General features: G+C 44.3%; 1 protein-coding gene across 1 annotated transcript in view; it reads right to left on the reverse strand.

Moving 5' to 3' along the window:
* The window catches only part of AIFM2 (apoptosis inducing factor mitochondria associated 2), a 92,775-nt gene that overhangs the window by 50,823 nt on the left and 24,819 nt on the right, over positions 1-17,133 (reverse strand). The window contains exons 3-4 of the mRNA XM_040320476.1: positions 13,160-13,275; positions 5,879-5,998 (exon numbers count right to left, since the gene is read on the reverse strand). Coding sequence (XP_040176410.1) covers positions 5,879-5,998; positions 13,160-13,275 — 236 coding nt within the window. The remainder of the gene's footprint in view (positions 1-5,878; positions 5,999-13,159; positions 13,276-17,133) is intronic.

Here is a 17,133-nt window from a genome sequence, read left to right on the forward strand (position 1 = left end):
GTGTAGCTTGGCAGTCATGCAGGGAGGCAAGAGAAACTTTGCATAGTGTAAAATCCTTTTATTTAAACAATAAAACCCCTGCTACCCGCTCATGCTTACACAGATAAAGATAAAAAACGCTTGTCATGGAGGCTGCTGCCTCTGCTCACTCAGGAATATGGCTCCAAATGCTCAGGCTCAAATTTTCCTTCGTAAGTCCCGGGTAGAAGCTAAGCTGCCTTGCAAGCTGAATCATCGTGTAGTCACGCCCTGACGCGTTTCGTGATAGGTCCACGTCTTCAGAGGGCGCCCTCTGAAGACGTGGACCTATCACGAAACGCGTCAGGGCGTGACTACACGACGAGGAGAACCGATGCGTGATCACTACAAGTGGATGTATCCAATGATTTTAAAGTACTACATTCTGGTGAGTACAAAACCTTAGGGGGAAATCACAGAGAGTCCCTATCAGCATTTGAGCAGACAAACGTCTACACTGTGGGATCACTCCTAACAAAGAACTGTACATCTGAGGAATTGCATGGACTACCATTAATGAAATTACAAAGAGTGGGAACACATGTTATATATCCACTAGGCAAATTTAATGTGATGTATATATAGTCCTACAAACTTTTTCTCAAATTTACCATTGCAGTACATGAGTATTGGACTCATAAGCCATTTATAGGCTCATTTTAGCGCTGTTAATGTTTTGTTAATATCTTTTAATAACACATTGTTTTTTAGTACTATTTTATTATAATAGCTGCTTTTCTACTGCACAAAACAATTATCCATTCAACTATCTTTCCATTGAGCGCTAGGATCAGAATAATCCGTTGGCTTTTTTCTGATACAATTTTTTTTAATCAACTGAACCTTACTTCTTTGAATCACCTAGCTACAGAAGCACGATATAATAGACAAGTGTGTAATGGAGCCATTTCCTCGAAGAAGCCTGATCACACCAATATTTTACAGTTATTGCTCTCTGGTCTCCAGTGACCCCTTCCACCTGATCACATTCTCCTAAGACACAGTTGTCATGGCAACATGTTCAAGCCTTTAGATCAATAGGACATTTCTTACTGTTAATAGAAGCCAAACATGATCTCCAAGAAAGAAAAGATAATGATGAGAGCAGACAGTCCATTTTACGTGGACTACAATGACCTCAAAAGTAAACCCGTCTGTAGTCTACTTCTTAAAAAAGAAAATGCACACACTCAATTATGTCACTTTATAATAGTTGCCCTTTTAGGAAAGAAGCCTTGATTAGATGACCATTTAAAGCCCAACGCCTGGCTACTGCCAAAATTTAAAAGAAAACGGGCTGTAGTTGGATAATTAATTGGACATACAATACATGCGTGATCTACTCTTGGCTAAGCAGCAAGTGAACAACTTGACAACTCAGCTTGGCCAAGGTGGGGTGAGCTTATGTCACAGGGGGAAAAAAAAAAAAGCTATTGATCAGGTTTTCTAACATATCCAATTAACCATTTCTGCACATAGCCAACAGGATAAGGAGCTTCCAATACATACACTATATTGTCAAAAGTACTGGGACACCTGCCTTTACACACACATGAACTTAATGGGATCACAGTCTTAGGCTGGGTTCACACTGGTGCGACACGACAGCCATCCTACTTTGGATCTGACTTTGCCCTGCGACTTAAAGCTGACATACGTCCGACTTATAATGAATGGGTATCCAACTTGGATCCCGCCAATACCAAGCACTGTGTTTGGTATGTATCTTGAGGGGGAACTCCACGCCAATTTTTTAATAAAAAAAACGGCATTGGTTCCCCCTCCAAGAGCATACCAGGCCCTTGGGTCTGGTATGGATTTAAAGGGGAACTCCTACGCTGAGAAAACAGCATGGGGGTCCCCCCAAAATCCGTACCAGACCCTTACCTGAGCACGCAGCCCAACCGGTCAGGAAAGGGGGTGGGGGGGTGGGGACGAGCGGGCGCCCAACCCCCCCCCCACCCCAAAGCCTGCGGCCCCCCCACCCCAAAGCACCTTGTCCCCATGTTGATGAGGACAAGGGCCTCTTCCCGACAACCCTGGCCGTTGGTTGTCTGGGTCTGCGGTGGGGCTTATCGGAATCTGGGAGCCCCCTTCTTAAAGGGGGCCTCCAGACCCCGTCCTCCACCCTAGGTGAATGAGTATGGGGTACATCGTACCGCTACCCATTCACCTGGAGGAAAAAGGGTCAAGAAAAAAACACACTACACAGGTTTTTAAAGTCATTTATTAGGCAGCTCTGGGGGTCTTCTTCCGACTTCTCTGCTCTTTTACTAGCGGCGGCCCAGTCTTCGCAGCGATTTATATAGGCCTCTTATGACGTCACAATCCCATCATGCTCCGGGTGGTGACGACATAATTACCCCGCCCCTTATGTCGTCACCACCCGGAGCATGATGGCACTGTGACGTCATAAGAGGCCTATATAAATCGTTGCGCACCACGCACCCGGCATTACAGCGGGAGGGAGCGCTGTGTCGACATTGAAAGAAAAGAAGAGGGAAGAAGACGTCGGGCTGCGGCTAGTAAAAGAGCTGGAAGAAGATGGCGGAGAAGCCCAGGAGAAGGCACTGGAGAGCGGGAGAAGAACCAGAGAGCATGGAGACGACACCAGAGAGCAGAAGAAGAGAGCGGATAAGTCAGAAGAAGACCCCCAAAGTCGGAAGAAGACCCCCAAAGTCGGAAGAAGACCCCCGAAGTTGGAAGAAGACCCCCAAAGTCGGAAGAAGACCCCTGAAGTCGGAAGAAGATCCCCGGTGATGTCTTATAAATGTCTTTAAAAACCTGTGTAGTGTGTTTTTTTTCTTGACACTTTTTTCCTCCATGTGAATGTGATTTCACTCTAATTCCCAACCCATTTCAGATGTTACAAGAAAATACCTTGTTAAAAAAACAGCAATAAAATCATTCTATATTCCTAGACTAAGAAAACACTGGGAGGATATAAATATAATTAATATTACAATCCAGATTACATGTAACCTCTTTTATTCCGCATATAACTTGAGGTGCAATGCATTAAAGCAAAGGTCCGTCAATTTTTTTTTTTAAAGTCAGCAACTACAAATACTGCAGCTGCTGACTTTTAAAATAAGGACACTTACCTGTCCAGCGTGCCCGTGATGTCGGCACCCGAGGCCAACCCGTCTCTTGGTCCCCGGATGCTGTTGCCACCATCTTTGGTAAGGAAATCAGGAAGTGAAACCTTGCGGCTTCACTTCCTGGTTCCCTACTGCGCATGCACGACTCGCGCTACGCAATGCCACTGGTCCCTGCTGTCTTCTGGGACCCGTGTGTCTCACAGAAGACAGCAGGAGGGGGCGCCAGACATGGTGTAGAGTACGGCAGATCTGCGGGGGTCTATGCTCAGAAGTGGGTGAAAATACCTTTCTTAGACAGGTATCTGCTCCCCCTTCCCCCCTGAAAGGTGCCAAATGTGACACTGGAGGGGAGGAGGAATCCGGGCAGCGGAAGTTCCATTTGTGTGTGGACCTCCACTTTAAGCTAAAAAAAAATGTTTTAGCATTCGCTGTGATTTCACTCTAACTCCCAACCCATTTCAGATGTTAAAAGAAAAAACAGCAATAAAATCATTCTATATTCCTAGACTAAGAAAACACTGGGAGGATATAATAGAATTAATATTACAATCCAGATTACATGTAACCTCTTTTATTCCGCATATCACTTAAGGTGCACTGCTAGATGTAAACTCCTACTGAGTTTACCATACACATTACAATCTGAGTGTACATTTTACAGTATTTCTAGAGCAAAGACCTGACTGGCTGGATGCAGACTGATTAGAAAGACTAGGTAGGTCCTTATATTACATAGTTTCGATAGATCTAAGGTTGGTTGTATAGAGATTGAATGGTTAAACTGTAACATGTATGGTGACCCTTAAGCCTCATACACACAATCTGATTTTCCGCAGACAAAATGTTAGCCCGGAACTTGTCTTGCATACAAACGGCACACAATTGTCAGCCAACAAACATGAACGTAGTGACATACTACGTGAAATTTCAGCTCTTGAGTGCCACCCTTTGGGCACCTTCTGCTAATGTCATGTTTGGTGAGCATTGATTCCGAGGATGCGTTTTTGTACTGTGGACTTTTGTGTGACGGACTTGTGTACAGAAAATCTGACAACAGATCTTTGTCCGTGGAAAATTTATTAGCCTGCCATCCAACATTTGTCGATGGAAAGTTGGAGAACAATTGTCTAATGGAGCGTACAAATGGTCGGATTTTAGGCCAACAGTCTGTTAACCCACAATTCCCGTCGAAAAATATGATCGTGTGTACGAGGCTTAAAGTGGATGTAAACCAGATTCATGAAATTTGAGCTGGGCACATATATCTGCAGTATTTTGTTATCTCTCTTTTAATTAACTATGTCCCGTAGCTCTCTCCTGAATAAGGATGGGCGATCAGTTCGGCCCGAGTATAAGATAAGAAATTTGAAAGCCACAGAACTCCGTTAAAGTCTATGGGACACCAACATGAAGAACCAATTGTGCTAATTTTAAAGGTTAATATGCAAGTTATTTTCATAAAAAGTGTTTGGGGACCTGGGTCCTGCCCCAGGGGACATGTATCAATGCAAAAAAAAGTTTTAAAAACTGCTATTTTTTCGGAAGGAGCGATTTTAATAATGCTTAAAGTGAAAAAATAAAAGTATTTGATAAAATATTCCTTTAAATTTCGTACCGGGGTGTCTATAGTATGCCTGTAAAGTGGCGCATGTTTCCCGTGTTTAGAACAGTCTCTGCAGCAAATTGACATTTCTAAAAGGGATAAAAAGGTAATTTAAAACTACTCGCGGCTATAATGAATTGTCGGGTCCTGGCAATACAGATAAAATTCATTCAAAAAAACGGCATCGGTGCAAAAGGGAAGTAGGCAATGAGGGTCTTTAATAAATAAGAGACTTTGAGAGGCAAGAAAAATAAAATGAGAACTATTCGCCCAGTAGTGGGTCTACACTTGTTAGGATGTGTTCTTGTCAGGGCTTTTTTTCTCAGAGAATAGGTGTAGGAACTCATCCCATCCAAGTCAGCCCTTGACTCTGCCCCCTACTCAACTCTGAGTACCGTTTCTCGGTTCCACCCCTTACTCACCTCTCAGTACCGCCCCATTTAGAGAATACAGAACCAAGTATAATTTTGTGGTGCTAACAATTTTGTATGGAATTTATTCATGATAACAAAGGCATTAAAATAGATCTAGCAACAATGGACACCCCAGCGACAATAGATCCGCCCCAGCAACAATGGACTCTAAACAGCCAGCATCAATAGACCATTCAGCAGTCAGCAACATAAGACCCCTCCCTCAACAGTAGATCCCTTACAGCAACAATTGACCATCTGCAACATTAGATTGCCCACCAGCAACAATAGACCTCCCCAGCAACAATAGACCCCCATACAAAAATGGATCTCCTCCGGCAACACAAGATTCCCCAGCAGCCAGCATCAATACACCCTCCAGCAGCCAGCAACGGTAGATTATTTCCAGCAATGATTGACCCACCCCAGCAACAATAGATTCCCCACCAGCAACAGAACCCCTTCCTCTGCAAAAATAGATCCCCTCCAGCAACAATAGATTCCCCAGCAGCCTGAATCAGTAGACCCCTCCATCACCCTTGCCATTACATACATTCAGTTCTGGAGGTGCCGGAACTGCGTTCCCCCACGTTCCTGCTGAAAAAAAGCCCTGGTTCTTGTTATAAAAAGAAACCTCACTCAATATAGATCTCTGCACTTTAAGTTATATATTAAATATATAAAATGTTGAAAGCCAAGTATAAATCATGTGTGTAGCAATGCATTTCCCTTTGCACACTTACCTCTGTTACCAGATCTTCATACATCTGAATGGCTGCATCCTTGGTGGTTATTATGGTAATCTTTCCAGGAAAGGGACCAACGCTCCCGGTAGCAATTATGAGATGGGAGAAGTGCAGTTCCTAAATAGAACAACATCAATGAGAAAAATCAAGACTCATATATACAGTTGTCATGCAGCAATAACAAGAAGATTTCAGTCCTTTTAACGGATAGATCTGTGCTCACACTGGTATGACACGGCAGTCCTACTACTTTGGATCCCACTTTGCCCTGCGATTTGAAGTCCAACATGCGTCCGACTTCAACAGGGATCCGACTTCAATCCCCAAAAATACCAGGCACTGTGTCTGGTATGAATCTTTAGGGGGAATTCCACACCAAAGAAAAAACGGCATGGGTTCCCCCACTTTAATTCTCGATGCGCGGTGTGCCACTACTTATATAGGCATGGGGCAGGGTCACCGTGTGACATCACTCAGAGGCCCCGTCCCTTATGATGTCACTGCCTGGGGCATGATGGGTGGTGATGTCATAAGGGTGGGCCTCCGGTGACCGCGCCCCATGCCTATATTAATAGCAGCACACCGTGCACTGGGCATTAGAGCGGTAGAGAGCATTGTGTCAACATCGGAAGAAGAGAAGAGGGAAGAAGACAACGGAGAAGACCGGGCAAGAGTGAGCAAAAGAGCAGAAGATAGCGTAGGAAACCTGGCAGAAGACGCCGGACAGAGGGAGAAGAAATCGTAAGAGACCCCCAGAGCTGCCTAATAAATTGCTTTAAAAAAATGTGTGGTGTCTTTTATTTTTGACACTTTTTTTTCCAGGTGAATGGGTAGGGGTACAATGTACCCCCATACTCATTTACACAGGGTGGGGGGCCGGAATCTGGAGGCCCCCTTATTAAATAGGGCTCCCAGATTCCAATAAGCCCCCCGCCCGCAGACCCCGACAACCAATGGCTAGGGTTGTCAGGAAGAGGCCCTAGTCCCAAAACACTCACCACCCATGTTGAGGGAATGCGGCCTGGTATGGTTCAGGAGGAGGGGGCACGCTTGCTCGTCCCCTCCGCCTTTACTGACAGGCCAGGCTGTGTGCTTGGATAAGGGTATGGTATGGACTTTGAGGGGACACCCACGATCTTTTTTGGCATAGGGGGTCCCCTTAAAATCCATACCAGACCAAAGAGCCTGGTATAGTCTTAGAGGGGGGACCCATGCCGTTTTTTAATTTTTTTTTTATTTGGTGTGAAGTTCCCCCTCAAGATCAGAGCACAAGTCGCATGCCAAAGTCGGATCAAGCAAGACGACGATCCGACTTTCGTGATATTCAATGGGCTGAAGTAGGATCAAAGTCGGACCAAAGCAGTATAGGGAGCATTTTCAAAGTCGGACCGATGTGTCGGACCAGTTAAGACTGCTGCAATAGGGAAACATTATTTTTCACACATCATGCGACTGCGACATGAGCTCCCAATGTCGGAGCGTTTGTCGTACCAGTGTGAACCCGGCCTAATGGGAGCAGAACTATTCATACCACAAAGCCCTCTCTATCTGAGAGTACATTTCCATCAAAATATAGTGTTATATTTAATTTAATATAATAGTAACATTACATAAAAGCAGTTATGCTGCCATAGGTTTATTCTTACAACATTATATATAGTTGTAATTAGGGATGAACCAATACTGAAATTTAATAAGAAAAAAAACTGCGCTCGTTTGAAACACAAAGTAAAAAAAAGCTGCGACCAAAAAGTGTTATACTACACCAAACACTATATAAACAGAGAGAAAGTCGCGCTAATGTAGCATGATGAATATTGTGTGCTGAACACAGCAAACCCCAGAGTAATTAACAAAATGTGATGATTAATAAGTGAATAAAACTGATCAATGATTAAAAAAAATACATTAATATGTGAACATCAATAAATGGTGACAAATGACATGTTATCCCATATAAAGTCCACCATGAAGGGAAAAAAATTGTTCATAGATTATAGTTTCCCCAGTGAAAAGATCAACGAAGGATCCCTGGAAAAAGGTGATGAGAAAGGCACTTCCACCAAGATCACACACTGCCTCTTACCGAATTTAAATGATCTCTAAATTATAGGAGATCAGGTACATCATGAAAACGATTATATCTTAAGAGCGGGTTATCCAGCTCAGGATGATCAGAAGACGGATGTTCCCAATCAATGTGCCCACACGAGATGTATATGGAAAGGAAGAGGGGACTCACATAGTGTAAAATCCTCGAGTTTAATGTGTAATAAAAGGAATTGCACTTACATCAGGTCAATGAATAAAACGCATCCAGTAAATCAAGCCGGCCAGCTTTAAAAACAAACGCCCGTATCTTCGGGGTCAGATTACAATGCACAATGACGTCAGATCGGGAGGCAACGTTTTGACATCACCGCGCATTGTGATACGACCCGGAACATACGGGCGTTTGTTTTTAAAGCTGGCCGGCTTGATTTACTGGATGCGTTTTATTCATTGACCTGATGTAAGTGCAATTCCTTTTATTACACATTAAACCCAAGGATTTTACACTATGTGAGTCCCCTCTTCCCTTCCATATACATCTCATGTGGGCACATTGATTGGGAACATCCGTCTTCTGATCATCCTGAGCTGGATAACCCTCTCTTAAAGCGGTAGTTCACCCCCCCCCCCGACACATTTTACCATCGAGACAGGCATTGTAGCGCGAGCTACAGTATGCCTGTCCCGATTTTTTTAACCCCGTACTCACCTTGTAGTCGTCCATCGTAGATTTCGTCTCCCGCGGGGAATGGGCGTGCCTATGGAGACGGAGGATGATTGACGGCCGGCCCTGGCACGTCACTCTCTCTGAAGACAGCCGGAGTAGGTCTCGGCTCTTCACGCGCCTGCGCACAGGCTATGCGCACGCGTCGTGAAGACCAAGCCTATTTCGGCTATTTCCGGAGAAGCGTGACGCGCCAGAGCCGGCCGTCAATCATCCTCCGTCTCCATAGGCACGCCCATTCCCCGGTATCTTCGATGGACGACTACAAGGTGAGTATGGGGCTAAAAAAAACGGGACAGGCATACTGTAGCTCGCGCTACAATGCCTGATTTTAAGGTAAAAGAAAAAAAAAATGTTTTTTTCCCGTCGATAGGGTGAACCCCCGCTTTAAGATATCATTGTTTTCATGCTGTACCTGATCTCCTACAATTTAGAGATCATTTAAATTCGGTAAGAGGCAGTGTGTGATCTTGGTGGAAGTGCCTTTCTCGTCACCTTTTCCAGGGATCTTTCGTTGATCTTTTCACTGGGGAAACTATAATCTATGAACTATTTTTTTCCCTTCATGGTGGACTTTATATGGGATAACATGTCGTTTGTCACCATTTATTGATGTTCGCATATTAATGTATTTTTTTTAATCATTGATCAGTTTTATTCACTTATTAATCATCACATTTTGTTTATTACTCTGGGGTTTGCTGTGTTCAGCACACAATATTCATCATGCTACATTAGCGCGACTTTCTCTCTGTTTAAATACTGAAATTTAGTATTTTGACGAATACTCATAGTCATGAAAATGCTTTCGATACCGAAACTGATACTTTTCGGTGCGATTTGTCTCCATACAAAATGAATGGGCACAAATCGCATTGCAAAGAATCGCATGTGATTTTAACAGGAATGCAGTACAATTCCTATCCAAATCGCATGCGATTTCCCCCACCGCTCCTGTGTGTGGACCCAGTAAAGAAATCGAAGTGCCATGTAGTGAAGCAAGAGGCAGTTTATTAAAATGGTATAACAACTCATAAAGTAGCGTATTTATTGGCGTAAAACACACACTTTTTCCCCCTGAAAATAGGGGGAAAATCACTGGTGCGTGCCTCGGAGGGGAAGGAGGGGGATGAGCGCCGCTGGAATTAACGAGTCGCCGTCTCCTGTTTACTAGGCTCTAACTCGGCTCTCACATCACACACACAGTCCCGCCTCCACCATCGGCATTAAACCAGTGTTCTGTCTATCAAAGGAGCTGGTCCAATGCCGATGGCAGAGGCGGGACTGTGTGTGTGTGAGAGCCGAGTAAACAGGAGATGACGTCTCTGTGATTTTCTGATGTTCAGGCTGCATTGATAAAGGAGATGGTGAGGCTGCAGATGAGGCAATTATTAATCAGGCTGCATATGGACATTGATCGGGCTGCAAATGGACCTTGATCAGGCTGCATTAAGGACCTTGATCAGGCTGCATTGAGGGCATTAATGAGGCTGCATTGAGGGCATTGATCTGGCTGCATTGAGGGCATTGAAGGCATTGATCCGGCTGCACTGAGGGCATTGATCCGGCTGCATTGAGGGCATTGATCCGGCTGCAGATGGGCATTCATGGGCATGACCCTTAATTTGCTACAAAGTTGTTTATTTAAAAAATATGTTTTTTTCCTGAAAACGTCCCTCTTAAAATTAGGGTACGTGTTATTACGCCTGTGTGTGTTATACTCCGATAAATACGGTAAATATGTAGTCAAATCTGCAGTGTCCCTGTTCTGCGGAAAAAGGTCTGGAGGAAATGTCCCCAAGCCAACGTCACTTCCACCTTATAGGAGTCCCGGAACTTCTCCTCCAGCGACCGTGGTTTGCTATCATCGGCGAGACGAGGACACTGCAGCTATGGATTTGACTAGATATTTACTTTATATAGAGTTGTTATAACATTTTAATAAACTGCCTATTGCTGCACTACATGGCGCTTCACTTTTTTTTATTGGGTTCACACAAATGAGCGGTGGAGAAAATCGTATGCGATTTGGAAAGGCATATGACACTGCATTCCTGTTCAGATATTCTTTGCAGTGCGATTTGCGGCCATTCATTTTGTATGGAATCAAATCGCACTGCAAAGTATCAGTACTCGGTATCGGTGAGTAGGCAACCAAAAGTATCAGTATACGCACTTGCTGATAAAAAAAAAAACGGTATTGGTGCAATAGTTGTAATAATGGAAAACAAAATGTCTCCCAATGCACATACTACCCATTCTCCCCAACTATCATATTCTAAGACAGGGCTCGACAAATCCCAGGTGCCACCGCCAGCCCACCCACTGCTGGCACCAGGCGAAGGCCGCTCTGGGCACCTGACCCAATTCTAACATCCAAAAAACTAAAAAACTCCAGCTCTGCTGCTAATCCACAGCAGGGCCAATGTTTTCCCTTTCCTCTCCAGACACCGGCACCCCCGCGCACTCTCTGCCCCTGCCCAGCTGCAGCTGTGCCCGAAGTAACCCCCCCAACTCTCAGCACCAGCAAATCCTTGCACATCGTGGCACCGGAGACACAAGCTAGGAGGTGAGCAGAGTCCAGTCCACACAGCATGCCACACACCAAATACTTCAGCCCCAACAACCTCAAGTGTCAAATCCACACACCCCAAGAGCCCAAAAGGGACACACATCCCCCAACACCACCCAGTGAGAAAGCCGTCCCACCCAGCAGCACTGCAACCAAATGAGACTTCCGCCCGTCCCCCACATAAATCAACAATTTTTTTTTTTTTTTTTTTAAATAAAAAACTGGCTCTTAACTTTTTTTTTAGCTGGCTCCTAGATTCAAAGCAAATGTGTCAAGCCCTGTGCTAAGGAAGGAAAAAAACATCTTTCTAAAATATTTTGGTGGTCACAAATTGGTTGAAGGGTAGCAGTTTATTTGACGCATTGGTTCAGTGTATGCATCAGAGCACATGTGGGTGCTTTACGCAACCCTCAATACACAACCAGGCACACCCACCTCTTTTATTGCATGTCAGTGGGTGGCTGTGGCCCCAGGTCAGAGGGTTCCGGGAATGTCAGCACACAGGCTCCACACTCTGTATGGTTGTGCACATCAGGCTTTACAGTGTATTTATAGCCAAAACCTTTTAAAATAGTTTTAGACACAATAGGGAGGAGATTCAAATCCCACGCATGGCTATTTTTTTTGTGTCTACAGTGGCCCGGATTCAGGTAGAATTGCGCATTATTTACGGAGGCGCAGGGCAACGTTTTTGCCCTGCGCCCCTGCAAATTTGCTGCGCTGCCCTTGATTCACGGAGCAGAAGCTCCGTAAATTGCGCGGATCACGAATCATTTACGCAAACTACGTAAAATTCAAATTTCGCGACGCGGGAACGACGGGTATACGTAACATTGGCTGCCCCTGCTAATAGCAGGGGCAGCCTTACGCAAAAACCGCTGTACGGAAACAACGTAAATTGCGTACGCAGGGCTCGCGCAACGTTGTGAATCGGTGTTAGTATGCAATTTGCATACTATACGCTGAGCACAACGGGAACGCCACCTAGCGGCCATCGCAAGAATGCAGCCTAAGATATGCGGGCATAAGAGCCTTATGCCGTGCAGATCTTAGGCTGCAGTCGGCGTAACGAGGTTCCTGAATCAGGAGCACTCGTTACGCCGGGGCAAGTAAGCAATTGCGCTGTGTAACCTATGGTTACACAGGCGCAATTGCTTCTTGAATCCACCCCAGTGTATATACTGCTGAGGAAATTCTCTTTCATTTCCTGTCTCAGAGGTACAACAAGAAGAAAGGGGAATTCCCTTCTTATGCCTCGTACACGCTCTGCCATGAGAGCTTTTGGTCAGGAATCCCGGCCGTGTGTATGCTCCATCACAGTTTTCCTGACAGGAAAACTGCGGGGAAAAAAAAAAAAAAAAAAAGAGACTATGTTCTCTTTTTTCCCACCGGGATTCCCGGCGGTCTTTTTCCCGGCGGTTTACCCATGGGAAAAACTGCGATGGAGCATACACACGGCCGGGATTCCCGGCCAAAGATTTCCCGACACGGAAAGTTACCGAGCAGGTTCTCGGTTTTCCCGACAAACTTTTAACTGCCGGGAATGCCGTATGTGTGTACGAGGCATTAGACAGCTGCTGTCTCCAGCACAAGCGTCTCCATTACAAAGTTTTCCCTTACTTATGGTTCTAGGGACAACTCAAACATTTTGGATTTTCCCTTACTTTTCTTTCTCAGAGACAATAGCTACAATTACAAACAGAAAGAGACACAGACAGCAATAAAAACGTGCCAGAGGGTCAACCCTTCCCCCGGTTCATCCAACACTAAAACAAGAAAGCTTTACATCTGGTCACAGTTTGGTTCTTCTAAACTTTAAAGCACAGGGAACAGGCCCCTGTTGAGAAAGTTTGAGAACCCGTTTTTTTTTTTACATGGTGGGACTGGGACCGTTGTGTTGATCCAGCACACTACTTGCATTGAAACTTACCTCATTGCTTTCTAGCACCACGTTTTGGGTCTCCAGGTTTATTCCAATGACTTTGCTTTGTTTGAAGCTGTCCTGGTATGAATCTATATAGGAAATGAACGTCTTTCTTGCAAAACCTGTTACACAGAAAACAGACTTTAACCAAACTTGCACGCAAATTGATACATTCCCTTCATATTTGCACGATAGTTATGTCTGTAACAACCAGCGACGAACTAAGTGACCAGCTAAGGAATGCATCAGCCAAATTGTGGAATGTGGAGTCATTCCTGTATTTGTTCTGTTGGGAAGAACCATTCATGACCCTAATGTTGCCTGCCCAAGAGAAGAACAAAAGGGAAAAACAAGGGTTATTATAGGTACAATTTATTTTTCCTAAATAGCTTCCTTTACCTTAGTACAGTCCTCCTTCACTTACCTCAGGGGTATCCAAACTTTTTTCAAAGAGGGCCAGATTTGATTAAGTGAACAGGCGTGAGGGCCGACTATTCCGCCTGACATTCTTTGAACCATTAAAATTCTGTCTAAGTGTGTTCGTCTGAGCACTAATACACGGCCCAACAAGAATTCTCTTGCCTTTGTGGCTGTGTGTGAAGAGATGAGCTTGGGCGTGTTATTTGGATAAACTGTATATATTTTATTTGTGGCCCCAACGAATCCCAGAGCGCTGCTTAGGACTAAGGATGAGCTTGGGCGTGTTATTTGGATATACTGTATTTATCGGCGTATAACCGGCACAGGCTTACCATTGCCATGAATGCAGCCTCACCATTGCCATGAATGCAGCCTTACAATTGCCATGAATGCAGCCTTACCATTGCAACCTCACCTTTGCAACCAATGCAGCCTCACATGTGTCATAAATGCAGCCTTACTATTGACATCAGTGCAGCCTGTACGATGCCCATCTGCAGCCTCGGAGGGCAGAGGGAGGGGGCGGGACGAGTGCCAACAGATTACAAACAGGAGAATGTCTTGTTTACCCTGTGGCCTCTTTAATACAAAGTCCTGCCTCCTATGATAGACAGAACAGTCGTCCAATGGCATCCCAGGAGACGGGACTTCCAATAGAGACGCTGCTGAGTAAACAGAAGATTATCTTCATGTAATCTGATGGCGCTCGTTCTGCCCCCTCCCTGTCCCCTCCAAGGCAGCGCCAATAAATACAGTATATATCTTTTGTGGCCCTGGGGGCCACAAACAATATATATATCCAAATTCCCAGGGGGGCCATATTAAATCAACAGGGGGGCCGCATTTGGCCCCCAGACCTGACTTTGGACATGCCTGACTTACCTCATCATTCGATTTTGCTTTTAAATGTCCTTATTTCTTCTGAGAAATCCTCACTTCCTGTTCTTCTGTCTGTAACTACACACAGTAATGAGAGGCTTTCTCCCTGGTGTGGAGTGTCGTGCTCGCCTCCTCCCTTGGACTACAGGAGAGTCAGGACGCTCTCTACGTTGCAGCTAGAGAAAGGAGCTGTGTGTTAGTGGGCGTCCTGACTCCCCCATAGTCCAAGGGAGGGGGCGAGCACAACACTCCACACCAGGGAGAAAGCCTTGCATTACTGTGTGTAATTACAGACAGAAGAACAGGAAGTGAGGATTTCTCAGAAGGACATTTAAAAGCAAAATGGAAGGATGGGGTAAGTGAAGGAGGACTGCACTAAGGTAAAGGAAGCTATTTAGGGGGGGGGGGGAAATTGTACCTTTACAACCCCTTTAAAGAGGATCTGCTTAAATCAACAAATACAGCATAACCTATGTATCTATTTTCCTCACAAAGTAGTGGCATCATCTATATCTGTACAGTATCTTGACTTTTTCTTGTCAAATGTGTTTATTGAATTTTAACAATTAGCATACATAAGTACATATGGTGACAGCAAAAGAAAAGATCACATATATGGTAATAAAAAAAAGTAGTTTGTATTTTGACTTTTTCAATGACAGGGAAACATTTATAGCTAGATTCAGGTAGGGCGCCGCATCTTTAAGGCGGCGTAGCGTATCGTATTTACGCTACGCCGTCTTAAGTCAGAGAGGCAAGTACTATATTCACAAAGCACTTGCCTCCTAACTTACGGTGGCGTAGCGTAAATGGGGCCGGCGTAAGTGTGCCTAATTCAAATGAGGATGGGGGGGCGTGTTTTATGGAAATGATTGGTGACCCATCGTGATTGACGTTTTTTACGAACGGCGCATGCGCCGTCCGTGTACATGTCCCAGTGTGCATTGCTCCAAAGTACGCCGCATGGACGTATTGGTTTCGACGTGAACGTACATTACGTCAAGCCCCATTCATGGACGACTTACGCAAATGACGTAAAATTTTCAAATTTGGACGCGGGAACGACGGCCATACTTAACATTGACTAGGCCAGCTATTTGTTCAACTAACTTTACGCCGGGAATCGCCTTACGTAAACGGCGTATCTTTATTGTGACGGGCGCACGTACGTTCGTGAATCGGCGTATCTAGTCATTTACATATTCTATGCCGAACTCAACGTAAGCGCCACCTATCGGCCAGCGGAAAGATTGCACCCTAAGATACGACGGCGCAGGCCGTCGTATCTTAGCTCGGTTTAAGTGTATCTCAGTTTGAGAATACACTTAAACTTACGACGGCTTAGATTCCGAGTTACGTCGGCGTATCTACTGATACGCCGGCGTAACTCTTTGTGAATCTTGCTAAACATTGCCTACAGATAAAGGGGACAAATGGTATCAAGAACTGTTAGTGCAAGAAACAGTGCAACTTAAAGTGAATGCATTAAGGTGAAAAACCTTACGGCTTTAGAACCACTTTAAAGTAATTTTCCATATTTTAAATATGCAGCTTTAATTAAACTAACAGCTGGTGATCCTGCCATGAAAGTCCTTATGTAGTAACTTCCTGTTATAGGGGACAACACTCTTTGGGCTCATTCAGACCTTGAAGTTGCATGCGGGCAGCTTATAGTTGATGAAGACATACTGGCTGCACAGACACAGTCGCATATCTAAATCTGACATTTTCGCAGGAGTGGGTATATGATTTGAAGGTGATTGTATTCGAAAATATTTTCTATGGTTTATAACATAATTGCACAACATGACAATTTGTCATTTTTAAAATCTGCCTTGGATTTAGCTTTAACTAAACCGACTTCTTAATGTAATAAAATGATTTTATAGTGAAGGTTCTTTGACAAAGGCGACAAAGGATAATATTAGCAGTATTCCTAAAGAGATATATATATATATATATATATATATATATATATATATATATATATATATATATATATATATATATATATATATATATATATATATATCTTTAGGAATACTGCTAAATATTATATATATATATATATATATATATATATATATATATATATATATATATATATATGTGACACTAAATAAAACAATTCCAGTGACTCAAGTTTCATTGTTGCTGCCCTCAATTACACTGCCCCAGGCTTCCAGACCATACACCAAGTGCCGGTTCACACCAGTGCGTGGTGCGAAATCGCATGTTATTTGCACCGCACTGCAGTGCAAATCACATGCGATGTCCGTGCGATGCGATTTCAGTCATACAGATAGTATGGCTGATATCGCATCACATTCGGACCAAACTCGCACAGGACCCTTTTTTTTTTGGTCCGCACCAGAATCGGATGGCATGGGTGTTCACACCTATACGATCCGTTTCATGTCCGAACTGTCAGTTCGCAGTGCGATATGCAGGTGTCATTAACAGTGTATTGACACTCCCCGCAGTTTGCATATGGCAGTGTGAACTGCCTTGTGAGTCGGATGAGATGCAGGAACCTGCAGTGGATTCGCAGGGTTCCCGCATTGCAACCTAGGCTGAGTATCCACAATTTAGACTACGCCTGAACTGTAACCAATCATTTTCCTTCCCACTTTATATCATGCTATACAGCTCCTTCTGTCTTTCCAGTTCTTCATGTTTAG

This window comes from Rana temporaria, chromosome 8 (genome assembly GCF_905171775.1).
Source record: "Rana temporaria chromosome 8, aRanTem1.1, whole genome shotgun sequence".
Taxonomy (NCBI): domain Eukaryota; kingdom Metazoa; phylum Chordata; class Amphibia; order Anura; family Ranidae; genus Rana; species Rana temporaria.